We start from the raw sequence: 16825 nt of genomic DNA on the forward strand, positions 1-16825 counted from the left end.
GGCAGAAGAGACAAGTTTTACACCTTCTCTGCAGTCTGACCTGTGTTTGATCCCTGGGATTACCAAACCCACGTGGACATTTCCCCAAAATATTGGAGGGGGAATCCATATTCCTCCTGTTGACAGATTAATGAATCCTAGCTATATTATCAAGAGGATTATAGATTGAAACTAATCTTGGTTACCAGTTGTTGCCCCCCAAATTTCTCTCCCGTGTTCTGTTGTAGCAAGTGCTGCTGATCTAGGGTTGAATATAAAAAGGAATGTCGGACCAGAGAGGTAGAAGGCAGTACTGTTGCACACACCTGGTAAGTTAGGTAAGAATCTCCAAGCATTCAGTAGTCTTAATTATGACGGGACAGCAACAGGCAGAGTACTGCTGACAACTACTGAAGCTTTCAACTCTACTTGTAAGTGGCACAGAGTGTTCCACCTTCTCCCCTTACTAATCATATGCCAGGGATTATTAGTGTCTAAAGCACCATGGAAGACTGATGCTATTCTCTTCTCCCATTTTGTTTATGCCCCATGCAATAAAGGGTCAAGATTTAATTTGTTGACCGTAACAATATATACTCTGCTCAGAACTGTAGGTAATGTACACCATTAGTTTACAAAACGGCTCCAGCACTGTTTTGTTTAGGCTATATGGAAACCTTCCAGCAGGGGACTCTCATGGGATCAAGTTATCAGCACTGGGATAACAATACATATCGCAAGGAAAAGAGTTCCTGTATTGCACTTCAAAAATTCATAAAGACAGATTTATAGTTACATATTTATTGTTAAATTACAGAAGCTTTAGTGCAAAAAAGACAGTGGTTTGTTAAAGCAACTGCTTATTTCCCCCAGTTCATATCTAGAATGTTGAAAAAAAATGGATATGCACAAGCAGAAATGAAGAGACTCCCCCCACCCCATTCTGAGAATACTTGTTCCTTAAGATTGCGACAATTACTTCCTACAAAGAACACACACACACACAAGTAGAAATTCTAGCCAAGAAAAAGTGGCATCTAGTCTTGACTGCAGTACACAGCCCAGCATCAAATGTTCAACATCCTCTAGACCAAAAAGGCTGTGACTAAGGAGAGGAAAATGCTTCCTCTGTATGAACACAGGCGATCTTTAAGCAGACACTACTGTCAGTGTTGACATTTGCAATAATGTGACAAAGAAACAGCAATTGTTTGCTTTTGGGTAGTAAGAACTTTAGAACTAAGTAAGTCAGATTAGTTTTGACAAAAAAATCAAGTCAATGCCTTCACCAAATACTTTTGGGAAGAATATATAACTAAGCAATTTGGAAATCACCTTCTAGAATTTGAAGCAATTAGTTACCTGCTATTAGAACAATTCTCATCCATTTCACAAGCTGAAACTTCTCCCAAGTTCTCACACGCTTAATATGCTGGAAAATTCAGCCTCCTTGCTAGGGTTTCTTTTACATTGTTCAGAATGCGTTAATTAAAACTGTTTAAACAGCTGCGTACTCAAAGGTTCAAGGGCATTATGTCGTTTCTAAATAGTTCCCTCATCCACATGCTTCAGAACTGTGTACTTGCACAGAGTTCAACACAAGCCACTGCTTGGTGGGACAGAAATGATATTTGCTCCTTGCCCTGACACCACTGATACTATACAGGCCAGAGTTAACATTCCTAGACCCAAAAGCTCAAACAGGTGTATACTGCTAACATGGCACTCTGCTTCTAAATATCTCAAGGTACCTCTAGCGCTATACCAAGGAACAGCTAGTCATGCAAAACGATGCAGACTATAGGGAAGTGGTGCTAGAAGACAGATTCCAGTAGTAGGAAGTGCCAGAGAGAATCCTGGAGCTATTCTGAAACCCCAACTGGCGTTTCAGAGGGAGGGAGAGGTTACTTGGCAACCATAGACTAACCATTTCATGCCTGCAAACGTCTACCTTTTTCAGAGCGCTTACCATAGATGTGTATGCTAGATCAATCAACATACATATTGGCCAGGGAGCCAGCCACAAGTTCCACAGTAGTCAGTCAGACCATACCACGCAACACTACTTGATTTTCTAGTTTAAACCCAGCTATCTTCTTGGTTTTCAGTCATGTTTTAAAATGAATGGGCATCTCCAGGCCTGAACTCTAAACAAATATAAGGCTTCTTTCTGTGTGGCTGCCACTGGAACTACTATTGCCTGTTTCCCACAAATACTTGTAATATTCACTACACTAGATGCTGACCTCCCAGTTCAATATACTTTAACTTGGGCCACATACCAGTAAGTTTGAGATTCACCCTTAGCTTTACTACAGACATATTTATGTAACTGCTCAGGAATACAATTTCCAATGTTTATGCAGCTTTATTTCAGCATGCAGGATTGAATTTAAGAGGTGGACCTCTTTCCTGGTAAGTGGGTTAAGTGACAGTTGAAATGATATCCACTTGTGATGACCAGCACTCGCTCTAAGCAAGCCATCCATCAGCTGGAGTGCCATTAAAAAAATTAGTCACTGATTTTAAAGGTCGGACACAAGGCAGTGGTGCCTTTAATTTATTTCTAACTCTTAATGGCACTCAGCCAATTGAACTTTGCTAAATTACGGCGCTTCATGTACCATAAAGGAACTAAAAACTAGAGTCAGAAATAGCATCAAGTCAACATTGTGGATTCTTCCACAGTAGTAGCTCTGCTACCCCAAAATAAAATCACAAAAAGGGATCTGAGATTTGGAAGGGGGAGGGATACGGACATCAAGATTTAGCTCTTGCCAGCCTAAACCCTCTCCTCTTGTTTTCTTCAAGAAAAAAAAGTTACTCAAGCAGTTTTTTTCCCTAGTTCCACACGTGACGCTTGCAGTGTTCAACAGCCTAGGAGATAAGAAAAAGAGAAGGTAAGAATTGACCCAATTTCCACTGATGTCAACTATAAATTGACATTTTTGTTCTCAGGTCAACAGCAGAAACCAGAGACATTGGCTATCTGCAGGACTACATGGGAGTATTTATGCACAGGCTGAAAATCAATTTACTTACACTGCACTTAGTTGCAGTTTCCATGTTCTTACACCAATAGCCAGGTCCCCAGACACAGAACTCTGATCCCAACAGAGGCTGTGTGGATTCTGCACAAACACCAAGTTTCTGTAAAATGAAAACGGGATGCTCAGGGGATGACCTTGGGTCACTCTCAGCCTCAACCTACCTCACAGGGTTGTTGTGAGAATAAAATGGAGAAGGAGAATCTTAAATGCCATCCTGAGCTCCCAGGTGGAAGGGAGAGATAATGTTAAATACAGTTGCAAATGTATTTTTAGTGGGAAACAAATTCTACTGAAATAGTCTGTTGTAGCCAACATAAAAAAAGAGGTTTGTGGCACCTTAGAAATAACCCTATTGAAGTCTCTGAGATAGTGCGTTTTAGACCAGAAAATACTATATTTCAATACAATGTTTAAGTTGCTACATGGCCCCTTTTTTAATGGAATGTTACCTTGCCATGTGCTCAAGAAAATTTAACAGGCTTCCATTATTGGGACATCTCTTTTCAAGAGGTCAAAGGAGTTTGGCTGCCTATAGTTCTACAGACAAATGTGGTTCTGGAACCAAACGTGGCTCTTTGAAAGAGAAAAACCAAATATTTCACGGTAAGGTACATCAGAAAAATAGATGGGATGCTAGAACAAGCAATATTTGAAAGGAATGACATGTAAAGATGTCCATGGGACTAAAGGGCTTCTTACTGGCAATACTTACAAAAGCACCGGATATACTAGCATATATTTATTATGAGACCTCATGTGTGCTGTTTCCTAATAAAGGGCACTCAACAAGATATACTTAGGGTGTAGAGGCTTTACAGATTATCAATTATTATTGTCAATCAGTTGTATTTTCAGTAATGCAAATAAGCTTACATGGACTGTTAATTACTTACTCTGAATTTTGACATAGTTTGGTTCTTTAATTATCGACAGTTGCAAACACCTTGCATGTCAATTTGGCTTTGAAAAAGCCTCAAATTTTGCCTTAACACCTCATCTAGTGAAAACTTCATGAAACGAAACATTAAATCTTGCATCTGTTCAGGAAATAATTCCTTGAGTGACTGTTTAAAATTATTTGCTACTAAATTGGAAATGCTGGAATTACAGGTATTTAACTACGTTTGTATTTATGTAGTATTCCCCATTTGAGTGAACTATTCTAGCTGCGATACTTACACTGCACACAAAGGTGGGATCCATCATTTCTGCCAAAAGCTGCACAGCCACTGGTTCATACTGCTCCACGAACTGATCACACTGTTTAAAGGGGGGGGGGAGAGATTGAGACAGGATCCTCTGCTACTCCATCACGGGACACGGGTAATATAAAAACAAAACCAAACTCAGCTGCTGCATAATGTGTCCCTGCTAATGTGAAGAACTTAACACTACATCTGGAAGCAAGAAACAAAAACCCAGAGCAAACATAAACATGACATTTCCTTAAAGTCTGACACAGCTGAAGTGTCTGTAGCATTACAATTTCAACCATGCTCACTTTAAACCCTTTCCATTAACTATTTTACCTGGTCACGATAAGACTCTGGCAACATGCCGCAGACTTTTTCCAGAGCTGCCTGTATCTCAGCCGTTGTAGCATTCTTTTGCAGTTGTTTGTCCACATAAGCTACAATCATTTTGCAAACATCACAAACATCACCAGCTTGTGATTGCACTGGAGCAATTTTTTCTGGGGATTCAGAAAACGAAGTTATGCTCAAGATTTCAAATGCTGAAATAAAATACTGCTCCCCCCACCCCCCCCCAAAAGACAAAAACATAAGCATAATATCATACATGTGTGTTCACATTATATTGGGTTACTAAAGTTCTTACCAGCAGGAACAGCTTTGTTTGTGCAGCATTTCAGCATAATGCACACTAATTTGGGATTTGTTGCTTCCAGCAACATATCAATAATTGCCCTGCCATAGACTTCCACAAAGCTCTTGCATTCATCTTTAATTTTTTCAGGTAGCACAACACAGACTTCCTCCATCGCATGTACCATCTCCTCCTGGTACAGAAAGAGACAGTAAGAAAGTGGAATGTTATATTAATATTTGTTAATTTCATAAGGAATGGTATCTTTAATGTCCTGTTCAAGTCAAAACAGCTTTCTGTAGACATTTGTCTGACACAAGCCAATATGCTACTCTACTATCTTACGTTAAGGGTGATATCTATATTCTGCTTAATTCTAAGTCAATGGAGTAACTCTTCTTGGGATTTCACTGTAAATCCCACTTTTCCAATGCTCTTGTTGTGGAACTCAAACACAATGTGCATCAAAATACAATACTAAAATATGGATCCTGATCTATCAATGCCATCTGGGAAACTGAAAAACTTTAGAGTTTTTTGCATGTTAGAGGGCACAGGACACTAGAACCTGGGAAATCACTGCTACACACCCAGCCCTTCAATCCTCTTAAAGCAACTGAACATGTTGGAAAAGGGCACAGGGCTGTTAGAACACTGGATCTCCTTAAGGAAAGCCAGCTGGAAAGGTAATCTCTACATGTTGTAAATAAAGCTTGGTTGGCTTTTCTGCCAGGCTCATTTGCCTTTAAAAGATAACTGTCAAGACAAAAGTCTTCCTGGCTACTGGCAGCTGCTTTTGTGGAACATTTGCTATACAATCCTTAGACAATGTGGTGCAGTCCGTATAGTTTGGCAGAAAGACACTTGTAGCCCTACTCAAAGGATGCTTTGATGTTTACACATACCTCAGTCTTATTGCTTTCTAGAAGGCTGGTCACCTCTTCCACCATAATCTCACATGCATCACAGAGAGAGAAAGATTCTGCTCGGCTCAGGCTATTCTGCATATTGAAGTTACAAAAAATGTGTCAGCATACATCCAAGCACTCACACCCAGGAGAGACCATCAGAAACTAAAACATGAAATGCAGAACAGTGTTCTTCCTAGTATACTTTCAAGCTGTAAAGCTGACAGCGACAGACATTCAAGCTGTCTTTAAACCAGCTTTTAAGCATTTCATATGTACAAAAATAACCTTGTTTTTATGAGTTGGTCTTTGACCGTAATAAATAATTCATTCAACCTAGTTTGTATTAATTTCATATTTTAACATAATTAATTCAGTCTTTTAATAGTGTGCATCTATTCAGAAACAGACCAAGCTGGCACTAGGAGACTGATGCATTTCAAGACAGTCTGGGGGTTCCCGAGGATCTTGCAACATTTGCTTAAGGGCTGCCTGAATCAACAATAGGCTGGGTGAGGGTGTTTCAACCAATCAAATGATGGAATTCAGCCTATGCTGGATGGGATTGTGCTCTTCTTCTGAAGATGCAGTTGGGAAGTACTGCTTGATCAAGCACTGTTCCTTGGTGGCCCAGGAGTGCCTCTTGCCAATACAGGGAGGCATATCAACTGTGACACCTTCTGGAGAAATCTGACCTAGCCACATGCCTTGGTGACATCCAGTTTACACTTCTGTAGGGCACTCTACTAGGGGCTACCTCTGAAAATTCTAAGCTACAGGTGGTTCCAAATATCACTGCCCAACTACTGACAGGAACAAACTCCTCTGATCATACTAAAAACTTCATCTAACATTTTCAACTCAAAGGGCTGGCATAACCTTTAAAGCCCTAAACCAACTGCAGTATCCTGGTCCCAATGATCACTTTCTCCATCATAGGCTCACCCATGCTCCAAGGACAGCCAGACAGGCCATGCTTCACACCAGCTAGAGGTCTGGCAGGTGATTGATCAAATAAGCCTGGGATTTCTTGGCAGTAACACCAAGAATTCAATATCTTTTCCCCTGGATGAGCCTTTGACTTTATTGGTTATTTTGAAAGAAAGTAATAAAGATCCTTTTTTCAGCAAATCTTTAACCAATGTTCTGAGGGTTTTTTATTTGATAGCTGTTTCTGATTTTGTATTTTTATCCAGGTTGCTCTGATGTCAATTAAGGTTTTTTGTTGCATGGATGTATTACAGTTTTTATATTACCAGGCACTCTAATAGGAGTTTTACTGAAAATGCCTGCTTTTGTATAGATGTAACCATGAGGAAAGCATACCACCAAGCACAATAAACAGAATATGTATGATTGATCAGTGATGAGTGTTTACAGCTGCCTAACAGAACTGGACATTTAATTGCCTTGCACCTGTTTGGTTTTCTGAGTGAAAACTCGGGTTTCATAACTGCACAGTGAACATTTTCCATCCACTACTGCCTTCTGCCGATGAACTGTTAGATCCAAGTTTGAGAAGATCACATTAGAAGAAAGACACGAGGTAACTCTAATGGCATGAATATTAAACAGAAGTTCCAACAAAGTTTGAAATAAACTGTACCATAATTTTACTCCATTCCTTGAAAACGACAATCCTACCACTTTCTACAGAAATGAAGCTATAAAAGATGCATCTTAACTACCCCTCACACTCATCCCCAATTACATGTATTACTGAAAGACACACCGTACCTCAAGGGGCTCTGCCTTTACTTCATGGATGGCTTTAGCTGGCACCAGAGTTTGAAGAGGCACAGATTTCAGAGAAGGACAGAATCCAATCATGCTACATATGGACTGTGGTGACTAGAATCAAACAAAACAATTACAGCTCAGCATCAACCACATCACGTAAGTTATGAGTGCTCCAAACTCTACCATCAAGGCTGTTCAGACTAAACTACTTGAGGCAATTCAACCAAGAGTACCACAGAACTCCCAGAACCATTCAACCAAGAGTACCACAGAACTCCCAGAAACAATTGTGCAGTAAAAGCAAAAATACAACCTGACCTAGAACAAGAGATTTTAAATGCTACGTTCTTCAGAACTGTAAGCCAAGTAAGAAGGGAGATACCATGCTTGTTAATGCCTCCGAATACTGTATAAAATTTGGATAAAATACTGAATTCTTAGATATTCAACCTTAAGAGTTAATTGCATTCCCAGCATGTTTGACCTGAAACATGGCTGCGCGAGAAGGGTGGAAACACTGGTAGCCCTTTAAAGGAAAAGTGGTACCTATCTTTTTCCACTGACAAGAACATATTGGTTAGGAAATCTAGCTTGACATGACACTAATTAAAGAAAAAGCAGTTACTGGCTGGAGCCCCAAGACCTATGTCATATAGCTGGATTCCATGGTCATGGATGCTCACAATTGAAATGAAAGAATTTTTTGTATTTAATATATACTACACTCTTCAGCACTTGTCCACAGTTTTAACCTCCAACCACTTAGTAAACTACAAAAGATAAGCTTCACTTTTGACAGGACCTGCTTTTATTAAAATAATAAAGAGTCCAGTAGCACCTTTAAGACTAACCAACTTTATTGTAGCATAAGCTTTTGAGAGCCACAGCTCTTTGAGATGCAGAGAGCTGTGGCTCTCGAAAGCTTATGCTACAATAAAGCTGGTTAGTCTTAAAGGTGCTACTGGACTCTTTACTATTTTGCTACTACAGACTAACACGGCAAGCTCCTCTGGATCTATGACCATGGAAAGCACTGCTTTTATTAGTGGCTTACACAGACACTTGGGAACTACCAATACCTATTTCTTTATAACAAGAGACCATGGCAATCCAGCCAGGAATCAATGTAGTTTTGGTTTTAGGAGGGTTCAGAATTTGGGAAATCATGTCAAAAGATATTTAAAAAGGAACACAACCCATACATTGAAGCAGTACTGAGTAGAACTTATCTATTGCCTGCACTGATCCAAGCTCTGTTATGCATAGAGTATGAACTTCCCAGAACTTCTGCCATATTAAATTTATAGAAGTACTGTTGCTGATTTTGATCTTTTAACGAACCTACTCCCCTTGCTTTGATATAGTTTTAAAATTGTTAGCTATCCTGAATTTGTATCTTCAAACACTTGTAATTTGTTCTTTTAAAGTGATAAGCAATTTTAACACCTGCTCAAAGCAAACAATGACTGAAATTTTAAACACTACTTCTTAAGTACCATTAATTCACTTTAAATATCATAAAATGGAAACATAAGGGTCTCTAGAACATCAGGTGAGTATTATCATAGCTAAATGGGACTGAAAATCTTTCTTGAAGACCATCTTTTTAACAGCCATGCTAGCATTCTCAAGTATGTTCATTTCAGTTCCTTTCTTGGAACAAAAAATGTCACTCAAGATACTTTAAATATAAAGTAGCAAATGGTAGACAGACACAAATGAGCAATTTTGAAAGCATCCTTTTAGGAGATGATTTTGCAATTTTAGTGTACAGTGCCAAAAGATGCAACAGCTTCCTAACAAGTTGTTACTACAGCATAGTGGAAGTAAAAAAAGGATTTTTCCAGACCTCCCTTAGGAAAGCAGCAACAACCTCTAAAATGTTTCCCCTCTAGCCCTGAGGGCACTGCTCAAAGCAGGCTTCCCCAGTTCCTGCTACAGAGGTCAAAATGTAGCATGCATTTTTCTTTCCATACAGTCATGTTTCAGGTGAGGAATGTAGCTCCAGTGTTTATAGAAGGCTGCTATAACTTCTCTCATGCAAAAGATATGCCAGAGGCAATACTATTTCCCCCTCCCATGTTGCTTCATGCACTGCCACCAGTATTCTAAGGTAATACTACAGCAATACTAAGCACATGCAACATGTATTACCACTAAACTATGACAGACGCAAGGTCTTCAGGAAATTTTAGTAAATTTTCTCATCTCAAGTTACATTGCATGGGTGCAAAAACCTCTGGTCACTAGTATTATCAATAGTGTTACAGTTAACTAGCTTTCAGGGATGCCCTGGAGTGCCAATTTCCTCCCCCGCCCCTTTAAGTGGCTTTATAGGCTTGATTTTTTAAAAAAATTCCAAAGAGCCTCTCAGGACAAATTTCAGTAGGCTATCAATGAAAGTTCACTTCTGCACCCCTCTCAATTCCTTGTATCTGTCAAAGCTGAACTCTGCCAAACCGCACACGCAAAACTATGTTAGCCAGAGATTAAGCTAGTTTTTTGTAGGTTAAAAAAAATAGCAAGGTCCTACAACCAGGCACTCTCACATACCTGTTCCTGCTGTTGACAGAATGGAGAAAAAGGAAAACAAAACAGTTAGGAACAGGAAAAAAAACAATCAAGCCAAATGGAGCATAGGAGATTTCACAGCAGAAAGGAAATCTTGCTAGAGACCATGCTCACCATTCATTCATTAAGAAGAATGAGTTAAACATTTATTCATTCCAGTCCAAACATTGCAACAAGAGAACTTCAACCCCGCATTGGATAATGCTATTCAATTTTTGCTTCCATATTTTGCAGTCTATTCCTTCTTTCAGATATCTAGAGGCAGCCTCTCAGCTGGTAGGAATGCTTTTTCTTTAAATGAATAATTTAAAAAATAGTTTGTGTAAATTGAAAATTTAAATGTGTAAATCCTTATTTCTGAAGGAAATAAGTATCTTATCAAAAAGTGATTTTACAGAAACTTTAGATGTTAGCCTCTGAAGCAACTAGTCTTCAAATTAGTTATACTAATTCTGTATTAAGTCACCCATATTAATTCTGACAGTATCAATGTTAATATATTTCAATTAACTGAGGGAGCAGAGGTTATTAAAAATGTGTACAATTAAGTCTTACCATCTGCACAAATATCTGAACAGCCAAGTCTGAGTACTGAGAGATGTAATCCTTGCACTATTGGAGAAGGAAAAAGAAAGATTTGATAGGTTATAAGAACCACCCACAGCAACAACAAATATTAAGCACAGGATACCTCAAGCAATTAGGAATGCCACAGGAGACCTTGACTATAGCTAGGCAGTCTGCACCTGGCTCTATTATGTCCTACTTATCTGCTGGGGGGGGGAGACCAGAACATTGCCCAGTAGCTGAGAGTGGGGTTCTAAGGGTTCAGACTTGAGGCTGGGGGGCGGCGGCGGGGAAGCCTGGCGCTTTGGCAAGTGGTATAAGTTTTGCCTTCTGTTCTAATTTTTTTCTTCCTCTTTGGATTTTAACATCTCAATCCTAAGCAGGGTTTAGTGTCCAGACTAGGCTCAGAGACAGATGCCATGCTGGCCCCAGCCCTGGCTCAGAGTGCAACTTTGTGCCATTCATTTGAAAAACAGGCAGGGCAGTCTTGCCTCTCTTGCTCCTACACCTTGATACAGCTGCCTAGAGGTCATACGGCAATCTATGGCAGAGCTTCTATTTCAAGTAATCATGTTCTGACTTTACTTCCTCAGGGAAACTTGGTGTGTTTGAGAACAGAACTGCAGTAAAGTTTCAGGGAGGGGACATACTGCATGACATGGTTCAGCTGGGCCACATTACCCAAAGGCCATATGCTGTGCACCCTGATCCATGATTATACAAGTCCCTGTACACCTTACCACTTCAAATGTAAAATTCTGTAGTACTTAAGAGCAAGTTGTCAAAATATAAGACCCTTCACTGAGCAAAGATTCACCTGTGGCGGCTTAGTCATCCTTGAAACAACGGCACAATTCAATGCTGTGGTTTGCCACTATATTAAGAAATCTGGGAATCCTCTGGCTCACACATTCACCCTTCAAGGTTAGAGATTACAAAACCTAGCTTGTAGCATGAAAGCTGCAAACAGACTCTAGACTAGGACAGCCATAGTTTGTTGTGTTAATTGTACCAGAAACCTTCCATCTTCATGAGGACCTTAGAAAGACACTTTAATCTAAGTGACAATAGTAAAAAATTATATCCTCTCCTGGCTTCTACAGAGAAAGCTATTTGTTAATTTACAACTTCCCCACTGAAAAATCAATCCAATCTATTTGTCACCAAAATTAAGTAGACTATTACCTGATCAACCATGGCAGGTGCTAAACGTTCACACTCATCTAGGGCATGCTGAATCAGCAGTTGCACAAAGGTTGAATTGCTCTTCACGGCTTCCTGAACATCAGTTATGAGCTGAACACAGTCTTTACATACATTCCCACTTCCCTGTAAAAGAAAGCAGTTCAGCGTATCTTAGTAGAGGACCAAATTTGAGGAAAGCTTTATATTGAATATTTAAAACCTCTAGAGATCAAGATCCTTGACCAGAAAAATTGTGTTCCCTACTAACTCGTTCTAAATTTTGCTCAAGTGAACAATGAATGGATTTCATGTCACAAGTCCAGAACCATTCTATCACTTAATGCCAGTCAAGAAAAATAAGCAATGCATAAGTGTTATTTTTCTTGCACACCATTGTATTAATGGAAAGGTTACAGCGCTGTTGCTCTAAAGTATGAAGATGAATAGTCCCTAGTGAATGTTCCTACAGCTTGTTACTGCTACGGAAGTAATCCAGTGTTCGCTGAAGATGGCCATGTGTTAAGTCTGTTACATTACTATATTTATATATCTGTTTTCAGGTACACAGATTTTTCCCCATGTTGACTGATTATATAAAATAAGAACATGAAAAATGCTTTTTAAAAACCTGTACATACACAATATGCACAATAAAGAATCATGCATCAAATAAATCCTTTATTACACATTAACTGAAGTATCCAGCAAAGCAGCTTCCTTTTAGGACAGAAGTAGCCAATCTACACAAATATTGGAGTGAAGACTACCAAGAACTGGACGCTTCTACTGGTTTTCTCTACAAAAACAGTGTTTCTTACCAGTAACTGTTGTTCGTCGAGTATCTTCTGTGCAGACACACATTGGGACTGCGCATGCGCAGGCCGGCCGCGGAAAGATTTGACTAGCTATAGAATCGTGAAGAGGGGGACGCCCGCCGGTTCCGCGCGTGCGCGGTTCCGTTCCCGCCAAAACCGGCATACTTAAGGCGAGCGTCCCCCACATTCCCTCAGTTCCCCTGAGCCGCCGGAGGCCAAATAGTACGAAACAGCACTCACAGCGGGGCAGGAGGGAGGGAATGTGTGTCTGCACAGAAGATACTCGACGAACAACAGTTACTGGTAAGAAACACTGTTTTTCGTCGTCGTCCTTCTGTGCAGCCCCACATTGGGAGTATAGCGAGCTACTCACCAATGGGGGCGGGTGTGAGTGTCACTGAAACAACGAGTGCAGGACAGCAGTCCCAACTGCCGAGTCACGTCTCGCATTCACGTCCACAGAGTAGTGTTTGATGAACGTCGACGGAGACGACCAGGTGGCAGCTTGACAGACGTCCCGAAGCGGAACTCCTCGCAGGAATGCAGCAGAAGCAGCCTGTGCCCGGGTAGAGTGGGCGATCACGGATAAAGGACACCGCACACCAGCTTTAGCATAACAAAGTTTAACGGCAGACACCAACCAGCGGGAAATGGACTGTGGGGAAGCAGGCAGACCCTTACGGGGTCCAGAATAGCAAATGAACAATGCAGGGGACTTCCTACAAGTTGCTGTTGCATGCAAATAAAACAATAAAGCACGTTTCAAATCGAGAGTGTGCAAGGCTCGTTCCCCTGGGGAAGAAGGGTTGGGAAAAAATGTAGGGAGGATAACCTTCTGTTGCAGATGAAACTTGGTTACCACCTTCGGGAGGAACTCCAGACTAGGGTGCAGGACAACCTTATCAGGGAAGAACTGAAGAAAAGGGGGATCAGCCCGAAAGGCAGAGATCTCCCCAACCCTTCTGGAGGAGGTAATAGCCACCAGAAACACCACCTTTAATGTCACCAATGCTAGAGGGCAGGTAGCCAGTGGTTCAAAGGGCGGAAGCATTAACTGTGCCAGAACCAAAGGTAAACTCCACTGTGGAACCGGGGGTACCCTGGGAGGGAAGGTTTTGAAAAGCCCTTTGAGAAACTGTTTGGACAAGTGATGGCTGAACACGGTTCTCCCATCAATCCGCTCATGAAAAGCGGAGATCGAAGCCAGGTGGACCTTAATACTGCTCACAGCCAGACCACGTGAGTGCAGATCCACCAGGTAATCAAAAATTAAAGGTAGGGGGCATACAAAAGGGGAAGCCCCTTTGGGAGCCAACCACTTGGAAAAACGGGACCACTTGCGCTGGTAAGACAGCCTAGTGGAGAGCTTTCGTGAGTTTAAAAGGATCCGCAAGACCTCAGCAGAGAAGGTCACTCTGGAGCCAGCAGGAGCCAGGCCGTCAACTTCAGAACCCCCACATTGTGGTGCCACACACCGTCCCGCAGCAAGAGGTCCGGGGCGGTTGGGAAGGGTAGGCAACATCCCTTCGAAAGGGAGAGCAGGAGGGGGAACCATTCCTGGCGAGGCCAATATGGAGCCACCAGGATGCAGTGGGTGCGATAAGCTCGAATCCTGCAAAGAACCTTGTGCAGGAGCGGGGTTGGGGGGAAGGCATAAAAGAAGCCTGGGGACCAGGGTATCTGGAAGGCATCTCCCAGGGATCGAGGATCCACCCCAGCCCTGGTGCAAAACTGCGGGGCCTGTCTGTTGGAAGCCGTAGCAAAGAGGTCTACCTCCGGAAACCCCCACTGGCGGAAAACTGGAAGGAGATATTTGGGCTGAAGGGACCACTCGTGCTGCGGGAGAAACACCCTGCTGAGGGTGTCTGCGGACACGTTCAGCTCCCCCGCGATGTGAATCGCTCTGGGGTAGACATTGTTGTGGGCCGCCCAAGACCATAGTCGTGCGGCTTCCTTGCAGAGCCTGAGTGAAACCGTTCCCCCTTGCTTGTTCACGTAGTAGCAGGCCGTCGTGTTGTCGGACAGGACCTGGACCCGCTTGTTCCGGAGCACATCTGTGAAGGAAGCAAGGGAGTACCGGATTGCACGGAGTTCTAACACATTGATGTGCAAGGAGGCCTCAGAGGGCGACCAGACATCTTGCACTGTCAAAGAACCACAGCGGCCACCCCAGCCGAGATTGGAGGCATCAGTGGAGACAGTAACGTCAGCCACGAAAGTGCCAAATGGAGAGCCCCGGGATAAATTCTCAGGGAGGGACCACCAAACCAGGGAGCGCAGCACACCCCTTGGGATGGAGAACTTCCGGTGAGGGGACATCAGAAGAGGGTTAAAACGTCGAAGGAACCAGGTTTGCAGGGGCCGCATATGGAGGCGTGCCAGAAGCACTACACTCGTAGTGGAGGCCATAAGCCCAAGGAGTGTCTGAATAAGTAAGGCTGTCTGGTAGCGATGAGACAGGAAATAACGCACCAGAGAAACCAGGCGGTTTAAACGGTCCAAAGGTAGGAACGCCCTCCCTAAGGAGGAGTTCAGAACTACCCCAATAAACCGTATCGTTGGCGTAGGCAAAAATATGGACTTTCCAAAATTAATGAGAAGGCCCAAGCTATTAAGCAGGGAAGTGACAAGGGAGAGCTGATCCCTGAGCCCAAGGGCAGATGGCCCAACCAGGAGCCAATCATCTAAGTAGGGGTAGATGACACATCCTTGAGAGCGTAAAAAGCCCACCACCACAGCCATACATTTGGTAAATACTCGGGGGGCGGAAGCCAACCCGAAAGGCAAAACAGTGTATTCATAGGCCACTGACCCACAGAAGAATCTGAGGTATTTCCTACAATCCTCACGTATAGAGATGTGAAAGTAGGCGTCTTTCAGGTCAATAATGGCCATCCAGACTCCAGTGTCCAACAGCTCTATAAGCTTGGACAGGGTGAGCATCCTGAATTTCTGGGTCACAAGGTAGGAGTTGAGACCTCTGAGGTCTAGGATAGGGCGAGAACCACCATCCTTCTTATCCACTAGGAAGTACCTAGAATAGAAACCATAGGGAGAGGTGGAAAGATCAACCACACGCACAGCACCCTTTAGAAGCAACTCCTGAACATTATTATTCAACAGTGAACCAGAAACAGGTGTATAACGAGGGGGCAGAGAGAGTGGGGGGGTGCAGGTGAACAACAATCTGTAGCCATGCTCTACAATAGACAACACCCAGGAGTCAGTAGTGATAGTCCGCCAAACGGGCAGAAACGGTCGGAGCCTCTTCCCAAACAAGGGGGTCTGGCCAACATCCTGGGAGGCAGGCAGGGCAGCGTCCAGATCTAGTCAGAAGAGCTGCTTCGGACCCGACGCCGGACCTTTCGGGGAGCGTTGAGGTCCCTGCCTCCCTCGGTTCCGAGAAGACCTTTTAGCAGCACCCTTCTGCGAACCGGAGAAGGAACGGTGGCCGTAGTAAGTGAAAGAATAGCGGCCTTGGCGCTGGTGGTAGGGCTGGGAAGACTGGTAGGGCGTTTGGAAGGACTGGAACCGAGGAGCACGATACCTCGAGGCCGACTGGTCAGCAATCACGCCGAGGGACTTAGCCGTTTGGTGATTCTTCTTCATGAGGGACAGGGCTTCATCCGTCTTCTCCGAAAATAAGAGGCTCCCCTCGAAGGGGAAATCTTTAACCTTCGTCCGCTTATCCAGAGGCAGGGCCGTGGAGCGGAGCCAAGCATGCCTTCGGAGGACCACAGAGGAAGCCATGGAGCGAGCCGAACAGTCAGCCACATCTTTCCCGGCTGTCATCTGCTGTTTTGCGAGCTTCACAGCCTCAGCTTGCAGAGCCTTGACCAAGGGGCGACTGGCAGCGGGCAAGTCGGCAATGTAGGTCGACAGTCGGTTCCATAGGAACAGGTTGTATGATCCCATTATCGCTTGAAAGTTGGCGATACGAAAAGCAAGGGACGCGGAGGAGTAGACCTTGCGACCCAGGGCATCCAGTTCCCGGCCTTCTCGATCCACTGGAGCGGATTGTGAGTTTCGACGGAACCGAGCGTTGACCTCGTCGGCGACCAGGGAAGAAGGCTTCGGATGGGCGAAGAGAAAAGGACAATCCTCCTGCTTCAGCCGATAACATTTTTCCAGGTTCCGGGCAGTCGCCGGAACCGAGGCCGGTGATTGCCACAAGTTGTGCGCG

The 16825-nt window shown here is 43.2% G+C and overlaps 1 protein-coding gene across 2 annotated transcripts in view; it reads right to left on the bottom strand.

The window, feature by feature from the left end:
- Nucleotides 1-764: 764 nt before the first annotated feature.
- Nucleotides 765-16825, bottom strand: part of LOC129332629 (prosaposin-like) — a 35868-nt gene continuing 19807 nt past the window's right edge. For both annotated transcript variants that reach the window (XM_054983862.1, XM_054983861.1), the window contains exons 6-14: nt 11828-11971; nt 10631-10687; nt 7502-7615; nt 5762-5857; nt 4869-5049; nt 4559-4722; nt 4209-4289; nt 3022-3129; nt 765-2856 (exon numbers count right to left, since the gene is read on the bottom strand). In XM_054983862.1, the coding sequence (XP_054839837.1) occupies nt 2821-2856; nt 3022-3129; nt 4209-4289; nt 4559-4722; nt 4869-5049; nt 5762-5857; nt 7502-7615; nt 10631-10687; nt 11828-11971 (981 nt within the window). In that variant the 3' untranslated portion in view covers nt 765-2820. The remainder of the gene's footprint in view (nt 2857-3021; nt 3130-4208; nt 4290-4558; nt 4723-4868; nt 5050-5761; nt 5858-7501; nt 7616-10630; nt 10688-11827; nt 11972-16825) is intronic.

The sequence above is a fragment of the Eublepharis macularius genome, chromosome 6 (genome assembly GCF_028583425.1).
Source record: "Eublepharis macularius isolate TG4126 chromosome 6, MPM_Emac_v1.0, whole genome shotgun sequence".
NCBI lineage: Eukaryota > Metazoa > Chordata > Lepidosauria > Squamata > Eublepharidae > Eublepharis > Eublepharis macularius.